Source organism: Phalacrocorax carbo, chromosome 3, assembly GCF_963921805.1.
Source record: "Phalacrocorax carbo chromosome 3, bPhaCar2.1, whole genome shotgun sequence".
NCBI classification, from domain to species: domain Eukaryota; kingdom Metazoa; phylum Chordata; class Aves; order Suliformes; family Phalacrocoracidae; genus Phalacrocorax; species Phalacrocorax carbo.
Genome location: NC_087515.1, coordinates 32,604,829 through 32,631,771, shown reverse-complemented (window position 1 = coordinate 32,631,771; position 26,943 = coordinate 32,604,829). Strand labels below are relative to the sequence as shown.

The window sequence follows — 26,943 nt, the reverse complement described above, 5'->3', positions numbered from 1 at the left end:
TTTGAGGACATGTCTTGGTCTGAATAGAACTTGTGGGTGGTGTTGCCTCCCTCCCCAGATTTAAGCACGCCCATGGTCCAGAGACCGTGAATACTGGTCCAGTCCCCAGCAGAAAGTGGAGCTGCCTCAGGGTGTCCATGGGTTTTTCTGAGGGGTGAATGTTGTGGCAACCTACCTGCAGCTGCCTCCTCCAGCCAAGTTTCCCCCAGCATGGGATCTATCCCACCACCAGCCCCTGATCCGCAGCCAGCAAATGTACTGCCAGAAAAGTGGTGCAAATCATCAGCAATGCGGTCATATCCCTGCCTTCTTAATGGGCTAATCCCAACAGAAAATATAAAGAGCATTTTCTATTTTAATGCTCAGAAGGGTGTTGCCCATTATTCACAGCCTACACACAAGATGTCACGATTTTCAGTTTTCCTGCACTGATCATTCAATCCATTTGACAGCTGACCTTCAAGTGGTCATGGTTTAAAAAAACAAAAACAAAGAGAAACAAAAGAAAACCACCTGATATCAGCGTATCAGAAAAACAAAATAATCCTAAGTGAGACAGTAATGAGCTCACATGCAAAAGTTGTGAGCAAAGCTGCCTCTGTCCATAGCAGCCAGCTGCTTCCCTGGCAGCAGGAGTTTGGGTTCAGAGGAGCATCAGCTGGATGTTTTGGATGCTGGACATTGCCCTGCAAACAGCTGCAGCACCAAAAATGGCACTTTCTGAATAAGTTTCTGCAGCTGTTTCTACACTGGTAGACAAATTTGTCATCATCGGTACTGAAATCAGGGGACAGCAGCAAGTCTTACACAAGCTTTTTACTGTCACTGGTGAATATGAGTATTAGCTAGGCACTACTGTTACACCCAAGAGGAATTTCAGCTGAGCATTGGTCAGAAAAAATGACATTTTTCTGGCCAGAAACTGTCGCGGCAGGTCCTGGTGCCTGGCATCACTCAGTGTACTCCCAAAGAGTTGAATGATACGGGAATTACTTAAATAAGCTGAAAGGGCTGGTAGATTCTAGGAAGCAAATGCTGCTCTTTCCTGAATCTGGAGTAGCTTGGTTGAATTGCAGGTAGTAAATAGCCCAACTAAGTAGATGTAATGACCTTTAAATGCGTGCTAGAAGTAAAAAGGAACTGCATATATTTTTCCAGCACAATTTTAATTGTGTTCACTGAGTTGAGGTGAAACGAAGCAGCATAAATTCCTGCAAATCATTGATTAGAAAGCATAGATATTTACTCTCCTTCAGCTCTTGCTTCCTAGCAAAAATTAAACTAGAATAAATTTCAAGACTGAAATTTATTTAAACAAGTGGCATTTTAAAAAATGCTTTGATTCTGGGTTGACAGAAACTTTGCTTCCAACACATACCACAATTGTGAGTACTTTTAACAAAACAGTCCCATTTTTGATGTCAGCTCGGGATTTTTCCACCGTAAGATCTTTGAATGAAGAGGACTAAAAGCCATATAGTAAGCCAATTAAATACAGATCACATTTCTACTGGTACGTTATATACAGTTTGCAAACAAAAATTTATATCTTGGGCTTGGCAACCCCTTCATTCACAGAGGCATGGTTATGGACCTAGGAGGCAGAGACAGCTGATGTGCAGCTGCATTGCAAAGCAGTGCCGAGGTGCTGGCGGAGGATGTGTAGACCTGGTAGTTAATGAGACCATGGAAGAACCCACTGATGGTGTTTGGGGAAAATTCCTGTGTGTTTTTATAATGCTGTGATACATGACCGAATATGAATTCTGTACATCTGGAAGGATGTAAAATTCCAGGTGACATTTGGATTGTTGCTATTAAGCTATTACAAAGACTTTTGAAATAAACAGGAGAAAAACTGTTGCCTGGGATATGTATGCAAGTACCCTTCTTTTCTGAGCAAGGGAAGCAGGAGGCAAGGCAGAAGCACCTCCCAGCCAAGAGACCCTCTCTGAAACCTGTGGCTTGGGGACCACAGAGCTGTAAGGGGAGACGCCACAGTCCCCCCAGGTGCTGACTAAACTGAGTATGGTCAGGCAGAGCTGGGGAGGATAGTAGCTAGCTTGACATGCTTCTAATGTACACAATGGTTATCTATTAAAGGTTGTAGCTGACTGATCCTTTGCTTTACAGTAAAATAGAGGGCAGATGGAAACTGTTTGCTCTGTAAACAGTTATAAGGAAGGACCTATATATCCCCTCTCCCCAGCTTCCATTCAAATCAATAGGATCCATCTGCCCAAGGTATTAAGATAAATCCTGGAAATTTTGGTATTGACTAGAAAGGCACTTAAAAAATCGATCACACCACAAACAGAGAAATGTCACTGCACCAAACATGGAGGCTTGCTAATCTTGCTGGATAACATGGACCCAAAGTGCAAACATTTCTGGTTTATAAACCCAGCTAAAACCCATATTGCTGTTCTCATCTCCTCAGCTAATTAAAAGAAGCCCCAGCGAGAGCTGGTGCTGGGCGCATGCTCTGGATGGCACCCACTGCTGCAGTGTCCCAGACAGACACACAACCTGTGAGCACTGGTTTGGCAGCCCCTGCTTGCCAAAACACACACAAATTATTTTCCTGGCAGAAAGGCTAAGGGCTGATGAGTGGCAGCCACCAGAATTTACGCTGGGCCAGGCAGCGAAGGGGAAAGGCAAGCTGTTGGCTGTTTAGCACTTACTCCACTGATGCTGGGTGTCCTCAAAGATGCTGATGTTGGGAGTACCAATTCCCTGAGATTTATTTGGGGTCTCCCATGCTTCAAAGAAGTTAAGATTTTCAGAATATTTTAGTTTCTTCAAATTTCCAACCATAAATTTCTCCATCACAGAGTATAGGGGCAAAACCCTACTAATCCAGTAGATATTCATATTTACAAAAAATACTTGTGTTTTTTTCTTTTAAATAATAATTATACTTTCTACACTACACCTTTGTGATGTTACTGTTCTGGTACCTGCCTGGTTTGTAAATATATCCCTTCCTGGGGATCCATCAGCTACCTCAGTGCATTTGCCAATGGGAAAAAGAAAAGGTACTGAGCTATGCTCTCCAAGAAGGCAGCAAAGCAAATGAGAGGAACAAAAGCTCACCTAGACTGGCAGCATCATCAGCTCCCACAACTTCTCCCGAGATCTCTCAAGTGATTCTACCTGGCTTAGGCGAAAGGTCACTGCAAAAGTATCGGTCCTTGGTGTGTGTCATGAGGTGGGAGAAGACAACTGGCTTGCTGGGAGCTGATTTCCCTTGTTTCTGCTGCTGGTGGAAAGATTATCCGTGCTGCCCTCTGGCTTGCTCAGAGCATCGGTGACCCCTCTAGAAGCAGACACAGGGCTGGCAGTACGCAGCTGGGGCATGCATCTGCCCCCAGCCCCCAAACCCTTTACAGAGGCAGGAGTGTAAAAACAGCCCTTAATCCCATTTATTGCAGCAGGATCCAACCCTAATGTAAGGGCTGCATTTATATTTACATTTCCATTATGCTACACTACAAGGCATTTACATTACAGGGATGATGGGGCTGCCTCAAGCTGCCAAATATGTTGCTGGGACCTTACTGCACATGCATACTGATACCAGCTCGGTGTTTGGGCTGTCCGCTGGCATGTCACCTCTGTGCCATGCTGGCGTCCCTCCTTTCCAGCATCCCCTGCAACAAGCACACATGCATTTTTGACACCCCCATCCTGCTCCCAGCTCACTGAGACACAGCAGAAGATGTGACCTTAATTTCAAGAGAAGCAAGCGTGCTGGATAAAACACTGAACAAGGGCTGATACTTACAAGATGAGGCAATTACAGATGATTCATTAGGCCTTGCACAGTGTGATCTGGGGTTTAAGGACGTATTACGTTTTTCAGTGGTTCCAGCCACAGAGCTGCAAACTTCATTGGATTAAGATGACCGCTCTTGCATTTTCCTGGGTCTCAATTCCCTTCTCCATCCACCCCCGGTGGGCATCTGATCACAAACTGAGAAACACGCCATCATCTCTCTCACAAGTCTATACCCTATCCGGAAAGTACATTTTGTGCAACTATTACATTTATATAGGAAGATTACATAAAGGTTAAAATCCGACTCACCCTAGTCATGTAACCAGTTATTTTGGTAGAAATGAGGCTATTGAGCCAAAAAAGGCTTCACCTGAAATACCCTTGAAATGTGCTGTAGAAGTCATTAAAGCCCTCACCATGCTCCCTGTTTGTCTCTTTGCTTTTATCCAGCTTAATTGGTCTCTTACCCCATTTATTCCTCTGCCTGCTTCCAGGTCCCCTATTTCCTTCTCACTGCTTTGTTCTCCCAAACTAATTCAAAAGTGGTGTGTGAACTTGTGACCCACTGAAATCAGTGACAAAACCTCTGCGGCTGAGCTGATCACCACACCAGCTCTAAAAATAAATCACACCCTCGGGTTTGCACTAAACCTCCCCATTTCCCTTCTCTTCCCAAACAATTCCCTCAAAGGATGAAATACTGTCTATGGGGTTAACTAAAAACAATTCATAGTCCATTAGGATTACAGGTTGAAAAATCTGAGTGTCAGGGAAACAAGGCGTTTACAGTTTTTGTAGCAAACTCACTCCCACAAGAAACATATAACTTAATTTTGCTGTCAGATGTTCCCACAGACTCCTTTCGAAAGTAAGCTGAAGCTGTACATATGCGCCTGAAATCAGTTTTTTAAAAAAAGTTAGATTTATATTTAGATTGCCACCCTCCAGTCATTCAGAATTAATGGTTCATGCAGGAAGTTTTTAATGCTGTGATGAAGTCCTTTATTTTGGAATTTATTGACATTTGAGTGTCTATAATCACAGCTATACTGCTGCATTGACTTGGAGGCTGCCAATCCTCCTGCAGTCCACGAGATCTTGTACAGACATAAGGTCCCTTTCCAGGAGAGCCATCGTCTGCTGTGTCCCCAAATAGCCAGTGAACATGTGAGAGAGACCCTATAAAAAAAGATGTTAGGTGCCATCAAAATTGAGAAGAGTTGGCCAGAAGTCTCACCTCCCCACAGTTACAGACTGCTTTCCTTCATAGTGTTATTCTGTTTTAATTGAAAACTAAGTGAGCAGAACCTGAAGCAACACATTTGCGTGCCCCAGGAGAGACGTGCTTGCAGGGGAATCTTATTTCCTATGCTATCCTCCACGTGAAAATTTCTGATTGCCTCTAACACAACACATCATGTTGACACCAAGAGAGATGGCTTCCTGAGTGATTCAGCCCAGGAGTAATGGCAAATGACTGGGGATAGGTTCTGTTTGGGCACATTGCAGAAATAGGAGAGGCAGCCCCCTTCCCTCACTCCGATAGCTACAGGTACTGCAAATGGATGCGTGTTGTGCAAAGATTTATGTCCATATGTCCATCATCACCTAAATGTCCATCAGTTGGCAAAATACCACATGTAAGGCTCTCTTGGCCAAGGAAATTATTCTGACCTTCTTATGCTCCTGGTAAACTACAGAGTGGAATAACAAAATACCCAGTGCAGTGGATGTAATGCATCTGCAACTGATGTGCTTGGGTTTGCTTCGATAAGAGCAGCCATCTAATTGCACCTCTTTACTTTCAGTGTGGTTTGATCACCTATCACGTATTACATCGAGGGCAGACATGTGTGCTAGAGGCACTTACATACTGATAGACTAGTAAAAGTGTGCCAGTCCCTCCCGCACACTGGTTCTGTGCTGTTCCTCAGATCTTCTCTCGGCTACCAGAGACAAACCCTCCATCCTTGCTGAGCTGCGGACCGGTGGCCACCCCTACCCCTTCCTGTGAAAACTGTGTGGGACAAGTGACTCCAGGTCTCTGCTTTTTCAGTAGGAAATATGTGGGTATTTGATAGTAAGTGTCTTTCAAACGAGGGGTTTCCACTAACCTGTGATGTCCAGGAAAGGAAAACCGTTTAGCCTAACACCCTACAGCAGCTTAATGACATGACAAAATAAGTGATCAAATTAGTGGAGGCAGCAAACCCAGGGGACTCCTCTGGGGTAACACGAAGGGGTGACTTTGCTCTATCTACGTGCTTTGGGCTCTCCCCAGCTCACTTCCACCCTGGTCAGGCAGGGTCTGAAGTCTTCTCCTGCATCCCTGGCCAGAGATGTGCCCAGGCCAGGAGCTACAACAGTCCGTGTCTCATTAAATCAACTGGATTGGCGGTGCAAAATCAAATGAACTCATCTGAATTATACAGGGAGAGAAACTCACAGCAGAAATCTCTGCAAATCAGGTAAAATCCATCAGCAATTAGAAAGGAACAAGCCAATATTGGATGAGATTTTTCATACCCACACAATGATGCTGAATCTGCTCTCTGCTCTTCATGACTGCAAGTATAATCTTGATTTGTACCAGTATTTATTTTTACATTTCATCTTCCAAAATGTAGGTATAATTAAGCAACCTCTCATGAGCATCAGCTGTGTTATTACAGAAGAAATGAAATAGTCCTATATAGAGCTAATAGGTGGTGGTAAATGTTAACATATCCTTGAGATCTGCAAGATCATTGAAGCAGAACTTATATTAAAAATGGTTTATAGGCAGTTACAGGCTCTATCCACAGCCCTTTAGAGAAAAAAAATGAGCCATCAAGAATAATTTTTTAGTGGCTGTTTCCATCTGAAGTGCAATCGCCTTCTTTCTAACTCCTCAGAGCATTATCAATAATGAGGAACCTGTAGATGAATTAGATACTCCATCTTTGCTCCCTTCTGTCACTGGTACTTCTATTGCCTGTGATTTTCAAGTGCCTCATGACCAGCTGTAAGCTTATCCTTAAGCCTCTGAACGAGAAGCCTTTGGCATCCTTATTTCATATACGTTATTCAATGATCTTAAGGGTCTTTCCCAGCCTAAATGATTCTGAGAGTCTATATGCAGAAACTCAGACACCAGAGAGTCGAGGACTTATCCATCATAACACAGGAGATCTGCGTGGAAATTTACAGCAGATCCTTGACCCCCAGAGCAATGTTGTAGGCAGCACATTTTTCTATGTGGTTTCTCCTGAAGATGATGAGGATGAGACTCCCAACCCTACCAGTCTTGAGCATCTTGGCTCTGACAGAGAGTATTTGGCATTTTCCAAATTTTTTTGCCAAAATGGCTGCCTTGTGCACCAAAGCTGGTAAAAGTGGACATCAGGCCACAGCACTGAAAACTTGAGAATATCATTAAAGGCAAATGCGAGAGCTAAAAGCAGATATTGACACGTATAAAGATGACAGGGATGAATCCTCCCATCATGCAGGTATCAGAATTAGAAAGCAGGAATCAAAAAGCAGCTCAGCTCAGTGGGATTTTAACAAAACATCCATTTATCAAAGTAGTCTTAAAAAAATATAGCTCTACATTTTGAAACTGCCAGCGGAAAGACAGCTGCATCTCTTTGCAATTTTAAAAGCTATCCTAAGAATTACTTTATTTTTGCTTTGTACCTAAGCACTGAAAAGTCGATGAGCTAACTTTTTAGAAGGTTTTTTATGGTGTCACATCCTAACCTGAATGCATTTTGATCTGCACTGCTTTGCTGTAAAAATATTACTTCAAAAGTGCACGTGAAAACAACTGCGAGGGACTGTTCACTCTCTTTTGGCTAGTTTCACCTACAAAAGAGCACAGATGAAGGGAAATCTGGGGCCAGGGACAGACACTGCTGGAAGTCCCCAGAAATATCATAACCACTTTCCTACTAAAGCACATCAGTTTATTTTCCAAAGCAAGTGGAAAAATCACCAGTGCAAACTTCTGTCTCATGTCACAGGTGCTTTTGCTTGCTTTTCTACAGAGATGCTGGAGGCTGGTACAGTCAGCAAATACAGTCAGAGAGGGCTCAGGCGCACTCCTGCACTCCCACAGCAGAAAATACGCCTTAACACAGGCAGAGGTAATGGCTAATGCAGCTGTGGGACCTGATAACACACGCTCACGGTGCATTGCATTGAACAGGGGGTAGATGCCCAAAGCAACTACGAACATCACACACACATACCAGTACAGCTGCTGCTATTTAGATCCCCTCATGACAAACCTGGGGAGACCTCGGTGCCTCAGGGAGGATTTGGGCTGGATCTGGGCACTCTGCAGGGTCCCCCTCAGCAGTGCCTTCTCCCAGGACTGCTCCAGCAGAGACCCAGCAGAGGGGGGCAGGAGCACCGTGGCAGTCTGGCATGTTTTAGTCATCTCTCCCCTTCCTGCCCCTCACTTTGATCAGACCTGCATGCTGCCTCGGGCCCCAAACCCGGAGCAGGGGAACGTCCAGGGCCCTGAGCATAGCTCTTGGGGCTTTGCAGACCAGCGCAGCACCGCTCAGCTCCATTGAAGCTCCATTAGCAGCACTGGGGCAGCACCTGGAGCACCACCAGCATCCAGTCCATTTACAAGCAGAAGACAATTTGGCACTGGTGCCCAAAGAAGCATTCCTGGATGCCCTTCAAACAAATACATAACAACTCCGGCAGGGGAGACTCGGGAGCCATTTTTATAAGAACATAATTTGATTAAAGGGTTTTAAAGAAATTGTCTTTGCCCAATAATGGGTGAGGAGGGCTGGTGCTTTGGCAGGACCCTGGTGTTCAGGGTGACACTGCTGCTCACAGCAGCTCTTTGCCCATCAGCCCTTCAGCTCAGCAGCAGGCACCATCCCCCCATCTCCCACTGTTGGTAAAAATCTAGTGCCATGACATAGAGGGTCTCCACAACCTGCCAGGAGGGAAACAGCCTCCACAAAGCAAACCATTCCAAGCTACTGCTGGTACCCACAGATGCCCGGGGTTGTGGGAAAGTTTCCCAGTTCTGGAGCCAATTTTGATACATCCAAGGCAGCACCGGTAGCACCCCACGTAGTCAGGAGAATATGCATCCACTGTATCATTCAGCTCTGTCAATAATCTTTGCTCTAAAATCTTTTAAGACTCCAGAAAATGCAGCTGGGCATTATTAGCATCAGCTCTATACCCTCTGGTATCTTTCTAGTACCCCATTAATGTTTAATACGCCATGTCTTCAACTCTGGGAATCTGGGAGCTACCACTCAGCATCATTCTTTGGAGGGCTTGTCCCTACTTGGTTCAATGCTTTCTTGTGTGGTAAGAAAATTTGTTGTGAATGTTATTAAAGTGCCTGCAAGGCAGGTGTTGTGAACGTGAGGAGAGACTCTGAGTATGCAACGTTGCACCTTTTGAGTGGTGCGGTGTTTAATTAAAAGCACAAAGGTTTTCTCTGCTGCAGTTAAACAGCACAGTCCACAGAGCTGCCCCAGGGAGAGCAAACTGACAGGTCCCCACATGGATTTTCTTCCTCTGCTGCCCAACAAATTTAGTCATTCAAATCCTAATATATTAATGATAGGTACTTCTATCTGGAGAGTGCATAGAGTTGCAAGCTACTAAAAACACAGATTAGAAAAACTGCTGCTCTCCCAGAGCAGGGCTGAGTGAGGGAGCAAGGGTGACACCCAAATGGTTTTATTTAAGGTACTGTCACCCAAGCAGGGACCAGCCCTGCTTTGGGGGGAAGCGAAGAGCCCGTCTCCTTTCAGGACCATCCACAGCATTTAAAAATCAAAGATACCTGTTCAAATGTATATACTTTTCTTCTATGTAGGATAAAGGCCAACATAGTTATTCCAGCAACTATTTTTGGCCACTCAGTCCATTCTAAAATGGGAACCGCTGGCTTTCAGGGTAGACCGAAGCTGAGACTGTACTTCTGTTAGGCTGGTTTCTGGCTGGTGTCTCTGAAACTGCTCAAGAGGAGCCAGGTTTACCCCAGCCCAGCTCATGCTCTGCCATAGTGGCTCATGCTTGTTCATCACAGCTTGTCTGCTCCCAGGTACATTTTTAACATGTCCTGACAGGAGGGCACAGAACAGTGGGAAAAAAAAGATTATTTTCAGAAAGCTTCCCTGAAACATGAATTTAATATAGTTTTAATCTATATATTAATTATTATATATTTTAAATATATATTTAAATCGTCAAGAGTGACAACATAAGCTAAATATGGGGAGGCATTTATACTAAGCTTATATAAGCACCCAACATACTGCCATGGTTATATTACTATTACACCTTAACAGGTGATTATAAGTGATTTTAACAAGCCACGCAAGTCTCCTAAAACACCAAAGGTTTCCTGCCAGCTTTCCTTTCTAACCCACCCACTGAGGGAATGTGAAGGCATCTGAGGAACGGTCTAACCTCTCTGTATCAACACAGCCTTCAGGTCGCCTATTCCAAACATTAAATCAAGCCTAAATTTCCCCTGATGGGATTTCTAGAAAGGTGACTTTTTCAGCAGGCAAAACACAACCTGATTGTCTCAAGCTTTCTGCCATCCAAATGCCGAAGATGTTCTGCCTGCACACGTTCAGGAGCATTGATCTTTGCAGCCACTTTCCTCGTTAGCTAGAATTGAAAGACTTTGCTAGTGTAGACATTTTTTTAAAAGCAGAAATTGGACTATTGCCGAGTACAAACAGCCTTTTTTGTTTGTTTGGCCTTTTTTGAGCAGCATGTGAAAGGCATCCAAAAATCACAGCCTGTCCCTTTCCCACCTCCCCATGGAGGATTCACCCTCTGCTCAGCTGCGGTATGCACTTCCCTTGTCACTGGCCTCCATCCCTGACCAACACCTAGGCTATTGCCACACAGAGGAAGGGAAGATAAGGAGAGACAGATAACAATGAGATGGAGAAGACAGGCGATAGCCACGAAGCCAGGGAGAAAGATAGAGATGAGAGTGCAGTGGATATAAATGGGTCTGGTATACAGGGGCTCTCCTTGCACCTAAAGATTGATGTCTAATTGAGATGCTTTCAGTGGTGGGCCCTGCGCCGACCAGCTGCCAGACCCCTGCAGCAAGAACCTGGGCAGGGGTGCTGCAGCCCCACACCTCAGTGTTTTGGGTTTAGCACCCCACTTAGCCTCAAAGGCTTCAGGGCTTGTATTTTCACTACACAAGGAAATGAGAATTAAAACATCACATGAGTGTGCAGTGACCTCGTCCTGCTCTATTCAAATTGATGCCAGTTTTGCCACTAACTCCCAGAACAGCAAAATTGAGCAGACTGTGGTATATGAAGTGAAATCCCTGCAATCCTCCATTTGTACCATTGCAGTTTAAGCACATGCTCCTCTCAGATGAGCTCATCCTCTCCTCCGTTTCTCTATCCAGTCCCACTGTGCTAAAACCAGAGGAATTTAGGTTGTCCATTTGCATATGTACTCGATACAGTACAAAGCAGCACATTGTGTTTGGGGATACACTTAACTGCAGGAAAAGCAGAGAACAGCATCCCTTGCTTCAGCAACAAGAGGTGCCAAGTACCATCTCAAAGGCAGACAAGGCACTTGACCCCTACAGACATGGGAAGGTTTCCCAAAACTGCCCTGACTGATGGTTATGGAGGCTTCTTTTAGTTCTCCGTCAACTGCATTAATGGTCCCCTGTTCCTTATAGACCAGATGTGTTGCAATCCATTTTCCAGATTAAATTTCCCCATTTGGACAGAGACCATACTTAGGCAGACCTCATAACAGGAGATTGTTGTCTTTTAGGAGAGGTCAGGGATAATGAACCACAGATAGAGCCAACCCAGCTGACAAACTGAACATCAAGCAGGAACACACAAGCCCTTGAGACCAGTAAATAATTTTCACAACTCTTTTAAGAGACTAGCAGCAATCTCCTGCACTAACAAGTCTGTATCACTCTGCAGTCAGAGCCACAAGCAGCTGATTTCTATTTATACTGTCTCAGCAGAGTGAGCCCCAGCTGTTTGCTGTCAGCCATCCTGAAATCATGCAGGTAAACAGCTGTCCTAGAGCCAAGCTCTGCTTTGTAGAGAACAATAATTATTCTTAGCACTATTTATCTATTTTTGCAGTGCTCTAGGCCTTGATCAGCAGCTCAGTGACTGGAAACAGGGATTATAATTATCCTTGGTTTGGTGGTAGGGACATGGATGTTCAGAGGTAAGAAAATATGCCTTTCTGAGCATCCAGGTCTAGTTTGAAGGGGTGTGAGGAGGTGCCTTCCCTGGCTCAGGCCACGGCTGCACTGAGCCTAGGGACCCAAGCTGGACTGGCAGCTAGAATCTCACAGAATGGTAGGGGTTGGAAGGGCCTCTGGAGATAATCTTGTCCAAGCCCCCTGCTTCAGCAGGTACACCTAGAGCAGGGGGCACAGGAACGCGTCCAGGCAGGTTTTGAATGTCTCCAGGGAAGGAGACTCCACAGCCTCTCTGGGCAGCCTGTTCCACTGCTCTGTCACCATCAAAGTAAAGAAGTTTTTCCTCATATTCAGGTGGAACTTCCTGTGTTCCAACTTGTGCCCATTGCCCCTTGGCCTGTCATTGCGCACCACTGAAAAGAGTCTGGTCCCATCATCCTGACACCCACCCTTCAGATATTTATAAACATTGATAAGATCCCCCCTCAGTCTTCTCTTCTCCAGGCTAAACAAACCCAGGTCTCTCAGCCTTTCCTCATAAGGGAGATGCTCCAGTCCCCTGATCAGCTTGGTAGCTCTCCACTAGACTTGCTCAGGCAGTTCCCTGTTCTTCTTAAACTGGGGGACCCAAAACTGGACACAGTTCTCCAAATGTGGTCTCACTAGGGTTGAGTAGAGGGGAAGGATAACCTCCCTCGACCTGCTGGCCACAACCCTTTTAATGCAGCCCAGGATACCCTTGGCCTTCTTGGCCACAAGGGCCCATTGCTGGCTCAGGGTCAGCCTGATGTCCACCAGCACTCCCAGGTCCTTCTCAGCAGAGCTGCTTTCCAGTGGGTCAACCCCCACCCTGTACTGGTGCATGGGGTTGTTTCTCCCCAGGTGCAGGACCTTACACTTGCTTTTGCTGAATTTCATTAGGTTCCCCTCAGCCCAGCTCTCCACCCTGTCCAGGTCTCACAGCCTTCTGGCAGCACAGCCTTCTGGTGTATCAACCAATCCTCCCAGCTTGGTATCGTCAGTGAACTACAGCTGCAAAAATCTCACTTTCCTCCAGGCAGCTCAGCCCCAGCGCAGCAACCCTGTGCCAGCAGATGAGGCCAAGCTGGAAAGCAGTGAAACTGGTCAGCAGAAAACAGGGCCAGCACTGGCAAACCCCTTGGCCTGTGAGCTCTACTGCAGCGGAGTCTCCTGTGTACAGAATGAAGAGCAGAGCCTGGGCAGAAGAAAACCATGCCCATCATCCCCCACCAGCAATACAGCCCACCACAGGTGGTAGATGGGTGAAAACCAGCTCTTACAGGCCAGGGGAAACAAATGCAAAAGGAGGGGCTTTCTTTGCATCACGCAGCATACGTAGCTGGTCTGTTCCACTTGCACAACACATCTAGATGAAGCACCACAGCTCTAGGACACACAGGGTTATTCATTTCCATGTAACCAGGCATTCAGTTTTATGACTGCTACATGTCACCTCCTCCGACTCTGGGAAGAGCAGCAGGGACAGGCAACAGATCATCTGTACATTTGTCAGAACCACTGCTGTGGTGTTCGCTTCTGGCTTACAGCTCTGAAGCAGTGGAATTTGTTATATTCTAATAGGAGATCAATATGCAATTTAATTAAGATAGATGGTTAGGGTTCTCTGTGCCAGCATTGCCTCCATCAGGAGCTGCTGAGAGACCTGCTCTCCATGTACATCTGCTTGCAAGTGCCACACCAGGAGCTCCCTCCTGCTCTCTACCCCGTTTGGTCGTATCGCTGCATTTACAGTATATTGCAATGCAGATTTTTTTAAGTAGCCAGGAGGCCCGTGGCTATGCATGCTTCATATGTTCACTTAATTACTGCTTTCCTTCTTTCTTCTCAGTTAGGTCTTGTCTAATGGACTGAGCAAAAACGAGGCAAGAGCAAACAGAAGTTCCCATTAAGGGTCCTCCAAACCACAGCCAGGAAACTAGGAGTAACTCCTGTGTACTCGCAGCAGTTTGACGTTGCGGGATGACGACTTTGAAGGCTGAAATTAAGTTACTTCCGCACACACCCCAGAGCACCCATATGTTACGTCCCAGATCTACAGCCCCCCAACACACCTGAACTAAAAGACCTGCCCAAATATCTCTTGGGTTGCAGATCAGCTGTGTGCCAAGTCAATAGCAGGCTTACTCCAAAGACAGTACTACGTAGCTTTTGAGCTCTGAATTTAAAAGAATAAAAGCAAGAGACCCTACTGTTCCCTAAAGCAGCAGCTGCACCAGTTACTCCTGGTTTCCTTCAGTTTACTGGGTGGGTGGGTTTGCTCCATCCCTGTGATGCACCAAGTGCCCGCATTCACTACCACAGCTCACCATCCCTGCCAAGAGGCCAGCTTCAGGCAGCCCAGCAGCCACTTTGCCATTTATTGGTGGCAAAAATCCTCCCTGGAGGGAGACCAGCTGGGTACCATGCCTACAGCTCCCAGGGCAAGCACAGCAGCTCTAGGGCTTGTACCAGGCACCCCTCACATGCCACGTTATCCTCCTGGAAGGGCCAAAGAGCAAGTTTTTAGGCATTATCTGCAAATATCAGATTACTGCACCGGTTACTGTACTTGTTCACATAAAACATCTTCAAGCAGCCTGACACCTTACCTGAGGTCCTTTGACAGGGAAAATAGGAAAAGAAAGATCCTAAGTGTACCCCTCAGGATGCGTGGGAGGTGCAGCGGAGTCTTGGATGGTTTTATTTTCTCTCACGCACAGAATAAATGAGCACCTAGCCACTGGAGGAGGCCAGTTCTCACTACATGGCTGGAACCTCTTAAAAAAATAAAAACCAGTAAAACTGAAATTTGCAATACTAATGGGTAAGATGTTCATCAGCTTCCAAGGTTTTCCTGTAAGAAAATTACACTTTTATCTACATAAAAACTATGCTCAAGAGAGAGAGTTATTAAACCACTGAGAACTACTAAGAACACAATAGCATTAGCATGGATCTATGGGCCAAATCAACAGCCAGTCTAATCTCAGGAGAAAAAATTTACTTCATGCAGCTCCTCTGATTCACACCGCATGAGCACATCTCTTACAAGAGAGATTACAGAGAGCTAATCCTGCGCCTCTCTACAGCAGAAAGACAAGCAGCACTGGCAGCGCTGGGGTTTTCTCATAACCATATGTTATGGTTATGACCACAGTCATACATATATTGTGCTTGAAATCCAGCCCCTGCAGCACAGAAAGAGGGGCTTCTGCAAGATTTCCCTTTTGCAAACTGTTTTTCTTCCAGGGGTGGGAAGCCATTAAAACGCTATTAGAGGTGAAAATGTACATCAGATGACTAGGAATGAGACTTGGGTCTGCCAGAGCCAGTTTAGCTCTGCTCTAGCTGCTGCTTTGCTGAACTGCAAGTCAGCTTCTCTGTACCAGGGCAGGTAGGTCCAAGCTGGGGTCCCACAGGCACTGCAGAGCACCATCTGCTCAGCACCTTCAGTATCAGCAGTATTTTGGGGAGGGCACACTTCCCCCTCAGAAGACCCAGTATCTTAAGCAAGCTACTCAGCCATGCAAGTGTTTTATAATGCCAGTCATCCACAGCATGCTTAGTGTTACCCGTTTTCTGGGAAAACCTCAAACAGTTGTTTTTGGTCTCAGATGACTTCATTTAAATTAAAGGTAATAACTAGAACAAAATAAGTGGCCAAAGGACTACTGAAATATCATTTTCAAGAGCCCTTGCAGAGAAAGAACCTGTGCTGGGGACTGGGGCTCTATGGCAACTGGGGTGCCCCCAAACTGGATTGAAAGAGGCAACACCACGGAGTCAGAGCTACTGGCGTTACCCCCAGGTAGCGGCTCCCAGCTGCTGCGGCCACTCTTGCATGCTCAGGCTTTCATACCAGACCAGAGAAGAACAGAGATGCCTGACAGCCAAGCCCTGCTATATAATTTGTTCCAGTTGTTTGGTTTTGCAGGGCTCAGGGTACCGTCACAGCAATCAACATTAAAATCAAGTAACAATGCTGGCATCTCGCATGCTTACTGCATGGAGAGAGGTGGAACAAAGTGCTTTGGTTCCTAGTTAGAGGTAGAATAACGGATACCTACTGCAACTCCCCTCCCAAACCCTCTCGTACCCTCAGTGATGTGCGTAACGACTACCATCCTGGGAGACCTGCAAAGCCACCAAGGTTAGGACCTGTGTGAAAATAGTATCTTCAGCAGGTTCGCACACAGCTGGGGGGCTAGGAAGTTGGTTCCGTTTTGTTTTTAAACCCGGAAGTTTGAGTTTCAGTGTAGATGTATATCCACAGAAAGAGGGAGCATCTTGCACAGCTTGCATACACCTCCTTGTGTTCCCAGACCTAGATCACTAGCCTTTTGCACTTTAATATACATCCTTTTATAGAGCACACAGGTACAAAGCAGGCAGGCTTTTTTTTTTTTTCCATGTCATTGATTTCTATTAATGTGTGAGTGAATTGTTACACGGCATCCCAGTGTCCCTGGAATTGAATGAGAAATGCCACAGCAGAATGAAGATACGATAGATGACCTACTGCAAGCTGAAAGAGAACATGAGCTTTAAAAATCTGTTACTGCCCAAGGTGAAAAGAGGAGCAATCAGTGGTTATAGAAACCAAAACTCCTACACTACCTTCCCAGATCTTGGCAAAAAAAAAAAAAGATTTGGTACAGCCAGAGCATCTGCACTAAAAGCAGTATCAGAATCATCTTGCTGATAGTTTTGGGATTGAACATTGATATGAAGCTTGATTTTTATTTTTACCTTCTTCATTAGCACAAAGTGTAAGGAAACGACTCACCATTATGCTGGGACCCTGAAAAGCAAGTAAGGGACATTTAAGTCAGCAACAACCTACAGTAGAAAGACATGAGGAAAAGTTACTGAAAATACCCAGGGAGAAGAGAATTGCTTCTAAAGGGCATTTCTATAGATCACCTAAAATCTGCAAGGCTTGTACTATGGTAACACACCTTGCTATTCCTTGGAAGGCTTAGAACCACGTTGTGACCACAGCTACATTTTTAACGCCTTGGAGAGAGTTTGTTGTTGAAACCACAGGCCTGGGGGAGGAGGTACACAGCACATGGCCAGATTTGCTGGACTTGCTCTAGCTCCCTGCAGCACCAGCCTGGGTGCCACCTGCATTGGAACTGCAGGCCCCCAGGCAGTTCTGGATGGGTTCTGGTTGGTGTAGAGAAATTTACTGGCTTGGGCTTTGTGCTGTCAAAGGCATTGCAGCGGCATGGGAACAGCCATGCAAGGGGAACCAGCAGGCATGCTGAAAAGACCAACAATCTCTGGTCTAAAGCCCATGGTGGTGTATATTTTCCTGAAGTTTTATACCATTTCTATGCACAAATAGAAAGATGCAGGACAGAAGAAAAGATATTATTTCAAAATCTCAGTGTGAAAATCCATGTCCCCTCAGGGCATAAACCAGCCACTTCAAGCAGGCATAGGTGCTCTTTAGGAGCAGGCTGCCTAGCTAGCCACCACTGCCAAGGTTCTTGCCTCCCTCACTGCGCAGTCCAGTGGCAGGCTGGAGATGGGACCAGACTGCCAGTGTGATCTGCTATAGCCCTGCCTGCTCAGGCTAAAGGTCTGCCATTAGCCATGGCACAGTGAGGCTCACTGCCAAAGTCCACACTGACCCAACACAGGAACAGCTGGGTTTTTTTTGGGTTGGTTTGTTTTTTTTTTTTGGGGGGGTGGGAAGGAGCAAATTGCAGAAGCCCCCTGTGCAAGTGCCCTGCGCTGACAAGCAATGGCTTTGCAGTATGCAGCAGAACCAGGTGGATCTGCAGGGGAACTGTTCTGATAAGCATGGGCTATTTAGTCTCAGGCTTTCCCTCAGCTCAAGTTGTTTAGCACAGCTGTTTTCAGGTTTCCAACCATCCCTACAAGGACAGAACGATTACATCCTTAGGGAAACTGCCATGAGCATCCAGCGGCTCAACCCAGGTGCCAAGGCACCTTTTACCACAATAGCAAAAAAATAAATACATTTTCTCACCTCTAGAGAAGTGCTACTCACTCCAGCTGCTGGAGCCAACACAAACTGCCATCTACTTTGCAGTATCGTTTCCTTTAGCTACAGCCACCACTGCTGGTCCAGGCAGCAGGGGACACCACATCAGGAGGGTAAGTCCCAGCTGCCACTGAGAACAATTAGAAATTGTCACTTCCCTCTTCAACAGCAGAAGTCGCTCCTTCTCAACTTGACTGGCAAAGCAGGACATGCCATTAATGGCTCCCTGCCAAACTGAGCTAGACTGACTTTTAAGGAGGAGGCTCCTTTTTGCCTTAAGCCTTGGTTATAACCAGAACTGGATTTAGGAGGGAATACACATGCAGGAATATATCTACCCATCCCACCCCATGCAAAGGATAAAAAGCATTGCTGATAGCTAAGAGACACACACATACATAAAATGTATCAAAGCAAGGTGCTCCCCGAGAATAGGAACAGCCAGACAGCTGGCTGGCAAAGGTGGCCGCAAGACTGGGAGAGAAACAAGGACACCTGAGATACAACTGCAGACAAGGCCTTTCAAGCAAACAGGCAGCATCAAGAGCCAAATTTCACCTGCAAGGGTCACAGCCATCTCACAGAGATGACAGCACCTCTCACACTGTCTTTTAAGGCTTCAGGCCTTAGCACAAAGCATTCGATGCATGACCTCACATGACTTTGGCTGCAAGCCAGTTTGAACTGTCCTCTTTATCTTGCACCACCAAACTACTCATACAATCCTAGACCTCAGCTAAGCTACAAGAGCAGGATCTCCTCCAGCAGAGCAATAAGCTCTCACACAGGCTTCTCTAAACCTGGAAAAATTAGACCACTAGCTCTCCCAGTCACTTACAGAGTGGTTATCAACCACTGCTACATCCACTAAGACTAGAGCAAAGTCATTATGTTCAATAAAGCCCAGCCCAGTAACAGGCCTGCTTGTCATGAGCAGGTATCTGAAGGTCCCTCAGAGGCTTGAAACACTCCTCAAGCCAGCCTCAGTGCATGTCCTTCGTGTTCCTTGCATTTCTGATTCCAAAAACTACCTCAGCTCCAGTGGAGTAAAGAATAATGCAGTTATGTGGCTCTATCTATTTGATATGAACTTGCACAGCTGCAAATAGGAATTGACAGAGCCAAGTCCCAGAGCTGGCAGGCTGCTTTCCCTGGGTTTGTGAACTTGATCCCTGAATCCTCCAACCCTAATTGGAGCCTGTTGACCTACAAGCCCCTCACATGCTTTTGACCACCCCGCATTATCTCATCAGGCTGGCTACCAGGTGCCTCTGCACACAAATAGGTTGCTTGAACTCCTGATCACTAAGAGGTGGATGGTGAAGTGATCACAGGAAAATAATTTCTTCAGTGTTTGATCATGTCCACTCTTCTCTTTTACTCCACTTTATGAAGAAAAGTGCATTAAGATTGTTCTAGATGAACACTAACAGCACAGACTAAAATGACCACACCTGCAGTAAGCGTTCAGTGCCAAGCTTTCTCAAGTGAGCAAGCAAAGAGAAACTTTGCATCTTTATTCAAGGTGATAGTAAGTGGCCTCACTGCTCCTCCATAGCTACATTATTTTGTTCTGAAGCTTTGACAATCTTTGCATCCTTGGCACAGCTCTGTAATAACCAGGCAGGTTCTGGAATTGCTCCTGTCTCATAGGTACATTTCTGAACGAAAAGCAAAATTGGAACTAGCAAAAATAGCCACCCTCTGGCTCAGATGAAATCACACTACCTGTAACCCAGTTTGCAAGCAGCACCGACATATGGAGACTAAACTCTGCCTGATCCTCTCTTGCCTATATCAGGCAGCAGCAGTACACTTGGTGGGGGGGCAAGTGCAGTGTAGAAGAAAAAAGAGGCGTCTTAAAACCCCATTAACTTGCACCTTTCTTTTTTGTGAGAGTTGAAGAGCATGAGAAAAACTGAATCCTTTTTGTTGCAGATGCAGAACTCTGAGGCATAGAGGAGAAGAAGCTGCCCCGAGCTGGTCCAGTCAGGGTACCCCATTATTCCCCAGTTAATACACATGAGTACTGCTTTCACCCTCAGGGAGAGGCAAATCTGGTTACACAGGAGCAGCTCTATCAGCGTCCAACTGCAACACAAGAACAAGAGCAGCCTTTGCTCAGTATACTGCAGACATGCTGTACTGACACAAAACATCCAGAGTGGAACAAGTGGACGCTTAAATAACAAAAACAAAAGGCACCGAATGAAACTAGGAATCAGGTTCAAAGGAAAAGAAGAGGTCCTACTTGCCGGTGGCAGCTTGGTGAGGAACCCGCTGTAGACACTGAAAGGTCACATAGGGTCAAGGGGAAAACAGACATTCCTGGAAGAGAAGACCACTGATGGTTTTATGCCTATGCAAGCAGTTAGGGGCAGGAGACCGAGGTGCATCTTTGACCACACCACAGATACCAGCATGTAGGAAGAGGCTGTAAGTACCAGCCACTTTAGCCCTTTAAAAGAACTGCCTGTTTCCAGCAACAGTTAAAGCAGTTTGATCCAATAAAAAAAATTGTGTGTCACTGCAGTATTGCAGATTCTCTAAATTGATTCTCATTGTCTGTTTTACATATAATTCTGTATTTTTGATAGCGTGTGCTTGAACCAACTGAATTTGCAGAAACAGCTATATTTTTCATGACTTTATGTAACAGATTTTTCCAAACACTTTTCCAGACACAGCTACTGAACTCATATATCGACTGCACTGTTTGTAAATGCAAGTCTATTTTTGTCTTTATAAGTAGAATGCATTCTAATTTAAAAACCAAAAAGGTGCTATGCAGAACCCAAACCTCTCAAACAAGCCTTTATTTTCTTCTGTTGGGAAGTATATCTAGTATATCTAAGTTCTAATCTAGCTGCAAACAAACGTTATCCAACAGCAAGCTGAATATCCTCTTTTATGACTATTGTTGGAACACTTAAATGCAGACTGCAACACATTAATCCCTGATGCAGAGCTACAGTGTCACTTTAACAGCAGCACTGCTGTCCCCAGCACACACTCACTGATGCAATCTCTGAACACAGCAAGAGTTTGCATGGCATCTTCAGTGTTATTTTATTCCTATAATCCCATGCAATAAACACCTTTTCCCATTAATCTTTAAACACTGACAGTTTTAAATATAGGTGAAGTGTTGTAGAGCTACAATTTAAAATGCTAAGTTTCAAGGAGAACATAAACCTCTGTCTGCATGATTTCAAAATGTCTCAGTGCAAGAAGTATATTAGAAAAAAAAAAATCAATGTATTCTTGCTTTGTAGACAGACCTCACAAATCATGACCACCATGAACTCAGAAGTTCCAGTTAAACTCTAACTTCACCCAGCCTCTGCTTACATTACGAAACCACCAAAAAATGCAAGAGTAAACACCACTCAGGCATGAAGAACAGGCCTGTAATATATTTGACCAAGCATTACCATCCAACACAGCAAACAAAACCAAACAACAGCAAAATGAATCCCACCCACCCCCGTCCATCCAGGTACACAAGCAAAAATTTTATGAAAAATCACTTAGATTAGATGCTTTTTCTAACAGAGCACTAACATAGTGTTCCTAAAACTTCACTGAATAAATTAATGTAGCTGCATCATATAAAAAAGAATCATGGTATAGGACAACAATTTTGTGTACACGCTGTTGCTTTTCAAGGCTGTGGTAGTTGTATACTGTACTTTCTAGCACACTTCTGGTACAACATTACGCATTTTGTCTATACAGCCAATAATCCTTTTACTACTGAAAAAGTATTTTATTGAAAACTTCTAAAAGGACACAATGATCACAAAAAAAGTGGGAATCTGGCATGAAATGAGCTCAGAATCTTTTACAAAATCATTACAATGCAAAGAAAAAAGCTTACATAAATCAGTATAAGTATCATAAAGTATAAAAGCTACAAGACAAGAAAATGGTAGTTCTTGCACTGTGAAACACACTTCAAGTGCTGTATCCTATTCTCACACCTTTCATGATGTAACTTCCGTTTGGAAAATTATATCATTCACAAAACTGTTGTTCTTTGCCAACAGATCATTTCTCAGCTGTTTCAGCTTGATTTTGATGTCATCTTCTGACATATCTGTCAGGGGCAATGCTTTCACTTGACAAAGAAAATCCTGAATTATCCTTTCACCTTCCTGAAATGGAGGGAGGAGAAGAAAGAGAAAACAGAAAGTTTAGATTGCAAGCAGGATATTTCCAAAATCTGCCAAAGATACAAAATATTATTCAGCACAAGAAACTTTTTGCAGGCAAAAATCACCATTATTTTTGCACTTGCTATTGTGTTCTCAACACCAGAACAATCTAGTTATACTGGTATCAGGAGTTCTTTACCCTTTCAATCCATGAGCAAAAAGCATCAGTTGGTCAGCAGAAATACAGTATTTAACACTAATTGCTCCTAGATGTGTTCCACATTTAATTCCAGTGTGCAACCACATTAGGTGAGGATTTCTAGCAATAGCAGGTTCAGAGTGGCTATATTACCCAAACTAGTTACTTTTTGGAGGAATTGCAAATCAAAACTAATGTTTCAATATGCAAAAGGGAAGAACAAATTGTAACCAAGCAACTGGAGAGTGGCCGTCACCAAGGAGAACAGATGATAATTAAGCTTTATGCATATGCTTTTACACAAACAGGCAAAGTAGAACTTCTAAACAATCTGAATTGAATAGGACGAACAAACATTTCAATGAACAGTATTCAGGATCCCTGTATTAGAAACAATTTGCCCAGAATACAGAATTTTGTCTAGTGCTCTGCATTTTAGAACTCTACCACAAAGTTTTCTTAGCTTTGTTTTATTCTTTAGGACTAATGCAGTGTGCTCTCAGTGCTGAAGCCCCCAAAAGACTTGGAAATGTAAAACATGCTTTACCCTCTAAACATGATGTAAACAAAGGCAAACAAATTGCCTGGGCGAGACATCTAAAGCTATAACATTCTACTGCCTAGAGATTTTACGAAATATTATGTATTGCTGAATTATCCAAGAATAAAACATGATGCTGTATTTGTTAGAAGTGTTTGCTACATCAGTTTAATTTACACCAACTTAACACTGCATAGCCACATTCAACTGATCTGGAAAATACCTCACCACGATACCTACCAAGCTGCCAAAGGAAAGGTAATAGTGGAACAACTGTGGCAGTTGGAGGGGGAACATCCTGGCACTAAAAGGTAGGACAAACCAGAGATCATTCATCCACAACATCAGATCTACCTACTGAGCCAGAAACAAATGCAGTAGACCACTGAAACTGAAAATAAAATAACAAGTAACAGCCTCTGTCCACAGCAAAGGCTTTTTGAATGTAGAAAGTGCTCTGGATATGGACTAACACTTCAACGCTTCCATATGCTGGAGTATTGCCAAGATTACCACTGATGTTTAGGAGGAGATAAATGAGTTACATGGCTGTAAAGTTTCAGGCCAACTTCTGGGACACAGAACTAAGATCTGTAAGCAGATTTATATGCATGCAGCAAGGAGGACCCGACTACTGGCAAAAAACAATGCAAGTAAGGCAGCATGTGGATTTCCTAGGAAGCTGCAACAGTTATTGCTGTAAGGACTCTTAATCCAGCAACAAGACCACACAGGCTATTCTGGAAAAGCTTCCTGCAAGCTATTGTTTTCCTTTACGCTACCTGCTAATAAAGTTTCTTTTAAGAGAAAGTGAAGGGAGAAGAGAAAAAATACAGTTCACTCAAATGGCTTTACACAAGTGTATTATGCAAGATAGACATGATCAGATCTATGCCAGGATGTGCATTTCCTCAACTCGTGCTTGAAGCTTGAAGCCTGTGCAAAGGCAACAGCATTTTACTTCTCACTTGAGGAGGGAGCTAAAATTCTCGCATGTGAAATGCAAAGAACTTTGACATCTGTAAATCAGACATTCCAGGTCCAAATTGCCATATCCTTCAATATGATCAGCTTGTGAGACGTGTTTGTACTGATGGGACAGGGAAAGGCACAAAGAAGAAAGCTATGTACTCAGCTTTTCTCTGATCTGAATATGTTAATGTTAAGCTTCGAAAAAATCAGTACTACTGAGCCCTCAAATCAGGGGGAACAAAACTAGGTAGGTGCAACCCACCTGCAGAGCCAAGAATAAACTGAACAATAATTAAACAGAAGCTACAACTTAAGTCCTAAGAAACACTGCAACCAAACTAAGCAGCCAACAAAAGCGATGAACACAAAATTCTGGCTTGGTTCATGGCATAAAGAAAAGCCCACAGGCAGCCAGAGACATGGTCCCTTGTATGACTTGTACATCCCTTGTATGTTGTATGCCAATCATACTAACTGCTGATCATTAATCTTTAAGAAAAAAAATTAGTTTCATTCTCATGACTATGTCCTAGATAAAATTCTTGCCTACGTTAACTTGAAATTAATCTAAATCAAAACCCACTATCCTTGAACATCTCCAACTCCCAATGAACTTCATAGCTAAAACATTTTCTTATGGAAAAATGAGATTATAGTTAGTTATCCTCAAGCTTTGGAGGAATCTGAATCCTTAATCTATTTTGCTTGGGCTATTCCAGCTAAACAAATTATAAAAAGCATTCCTGATAGGAAACCTGTCTTTCACTGTAGCATTTCTTGGCTGGTGGCTCTCCTTTGGATTCCTTGGACTTGCCCATGTTTTGAAACTCCTCCAGCTCCAATGCTTTCTCTCTTGCACTTTCTATCACATGTTCTGGGAAAGCAGCCAACTCCGCTACATGTATTCCAAAACTCTGGTCACAAACACCTGGATACAGAGAGAATTAAAAAAAAACAGTAAAGAATTCTCACAAGATCATATGGCTACACAGAGATTACATGAACAAACTTGTAATAGTTCTCTGTTCTGAATAATTAAGTATGCATGACATCATTTAATTCTCCAACATTTTCTGATTTACCTTTTAGACTACACACAGTAACACAGACTAAAGAATATGCTGTTATTTAATTAAGCCCTCATAAAGCAGTAATTGCAGAGCTCCAGAAGTACTTCAGAAAGAAAATGAAAGCTCTTCAGGCAGAAAGAATTTCCCTCTAGTATTTGAATGAAACTGAATAATGGTTTTTATTAAAGTATTTCAGCACAGTCTGTAGAATGTAGTAATTTGCATCATTTTTTATTATATATCTCTAACATTTTTCTATATTTATATGAATACAAACATATATATATAAAAAACCACCCCACAACATTAAAAACATTGCATTCTCAATCCTCTTCCTCCATATCAGTACCATATAACTCTTCAGTCTCCAGGAGTCAACTTTAATTATATCAAAACCTTTTGACTACCTTTACTTACTTCATTTAATACACTGTTTATAACATTTGGTTGTGAAAGAAAAATTGTGATAATGGCTCAAAATATGTCAATTATACATGCTTACATAAAATAATTTTCACTTCAGTATCAAAAGCCCTCTGGTACAACCTGTCAACTCCATTTGTTTACATTACCATAATTCCAATTGGCCACCCTCAAATATTACTATATCCATTTAATTCTGGTCTCTAACAAGGAGTTATAAATAAATCAATTACACATGTAAAATGATGCTTAACAAATTATCTATTAAATCCTGAGTAACTGAAGAATAGGTAAAGGAGAGCTTAGCATTTAGATTTTTTCCTGTTTTATTAACCTTGTAATCTCTCAGGTTTCTTAAAGGAAATTAATGTTTTAAAGCAGAAATTAGTCTTTCTGATTTTATATTAAAAACACACATCTCCCCAGACACAAAGCTAGCTGTCTGGAGAACAGTACTTTCTGTGTTCTGTCTTCAGCCATTCTGTCACACTTTTGAAGCATGAAGACAGGGATGAAAATCCTGCATATATGAAAGTTCCTTGTCATGCATTTCAGATCTAGTTATACATTTCAAATGACATGAACCTGTTTGTTTCAAAACACAACTGTATCCAAGCGGCCTATACTCACACCCTTGCCTGAACAACGTAACTCTTCCAAAAGGGGAACTGCACAACACTAAATGCAAAATCTTATGTAGAAGATCTTCAATTTGAGACCAGGTACTTTAAGACGAAGATTTCATATTTTTGTATCTCATCTGACAGAATTTTAAGCAGATAGAAACAAACTATCGTGCCTCTATGCTCAACACCACTCTTAAGAAAATGGATGAAATTAAAAGACACTGCATGTGCAAAGAAAAGACGAATATGACTAAAAATGGCAAAACTGACTGAATAAAAATAAGAAAACAGGCTTCTAGAGTTCTCACCAGGGCCAGAATGGGTGAATTAATAAAGGTTAAAGAAAAGGGGTTGGGGCAGGTGTTGAAGAAAGAAAATTCACCCAACTGGGGAATATTAGGCAGTTTTATTGTAAGAGTTGCTATTCCAAAGGATTTAGAAGGTAGAAGGTTTAGATTTAGTGTATACTACTTCCCTCCCCAACCTAAGTACTTGAAATAAGGCATCTAAATAAAGATGGCTTGTTTGAATATACTGTACATCAACTGCTCTCGCTGCACTGAAAACAGTTTCAATGCATGCTTGCAGCAATTTATTACTATATTTCTCTTCAGTTCCCATGCCACACTAAGTCATATTTTAAGCATTGATTTGAGCGAGGCATTCAGAGGGCTCTAAACCCTCACTTGCTGGAAGGAGCTCAACATGTCCTGAGAAGACAGGAAACGGCAAATTACGAAAGAACCACATACTGCCTCTCCGCTGGAACAGGCCACAGCACTTTGGACTAATACTCAGAAGCAAAGCCTAGGCATTGCCTAGGAAAAAAGTGCATGGAACAGAGGGCAGAACAGAGGCCATTTCTAAGAAATACAGATCTCAAAAGACAAGGACACAGAGTTAAAACAAAAAAAGACACTGGCAGCCAGAGATATTCAAACCA

General features: G+C 43.7%; 1 protein-coding gene across 1 annotated transcript in view; it reads right to left on the bottom strand.

Moving 5' to 3' along the window:
- Nucleotides 1–20,809: 20,809 nt before the first annotated feature.
- MSH2 (mutS homolog 2) overlaps nt 20,810–26,943 on the bottom strand; it is a 54,975-nt gene continuing 48,841 nt past the window's right edge. Inside the window, exons 15-16 of the mRNA XM_064446436.1 lie at nt 24,637–24,809; nt 20,810–22,169 (exon numbers count right to left, since the gene is read on the bottom strand). Of these exons, the coding sequence (XP_064302506.1) occupies nt 21,999–22,169; nt 24,637–24,809 (344 nt within the window). The 3' untranslated portion in view covers nt 20,810–21,998. The remainder of the gene's footprint in view (nt 22,170–24,636; nt 24,810–26,943) is intronic.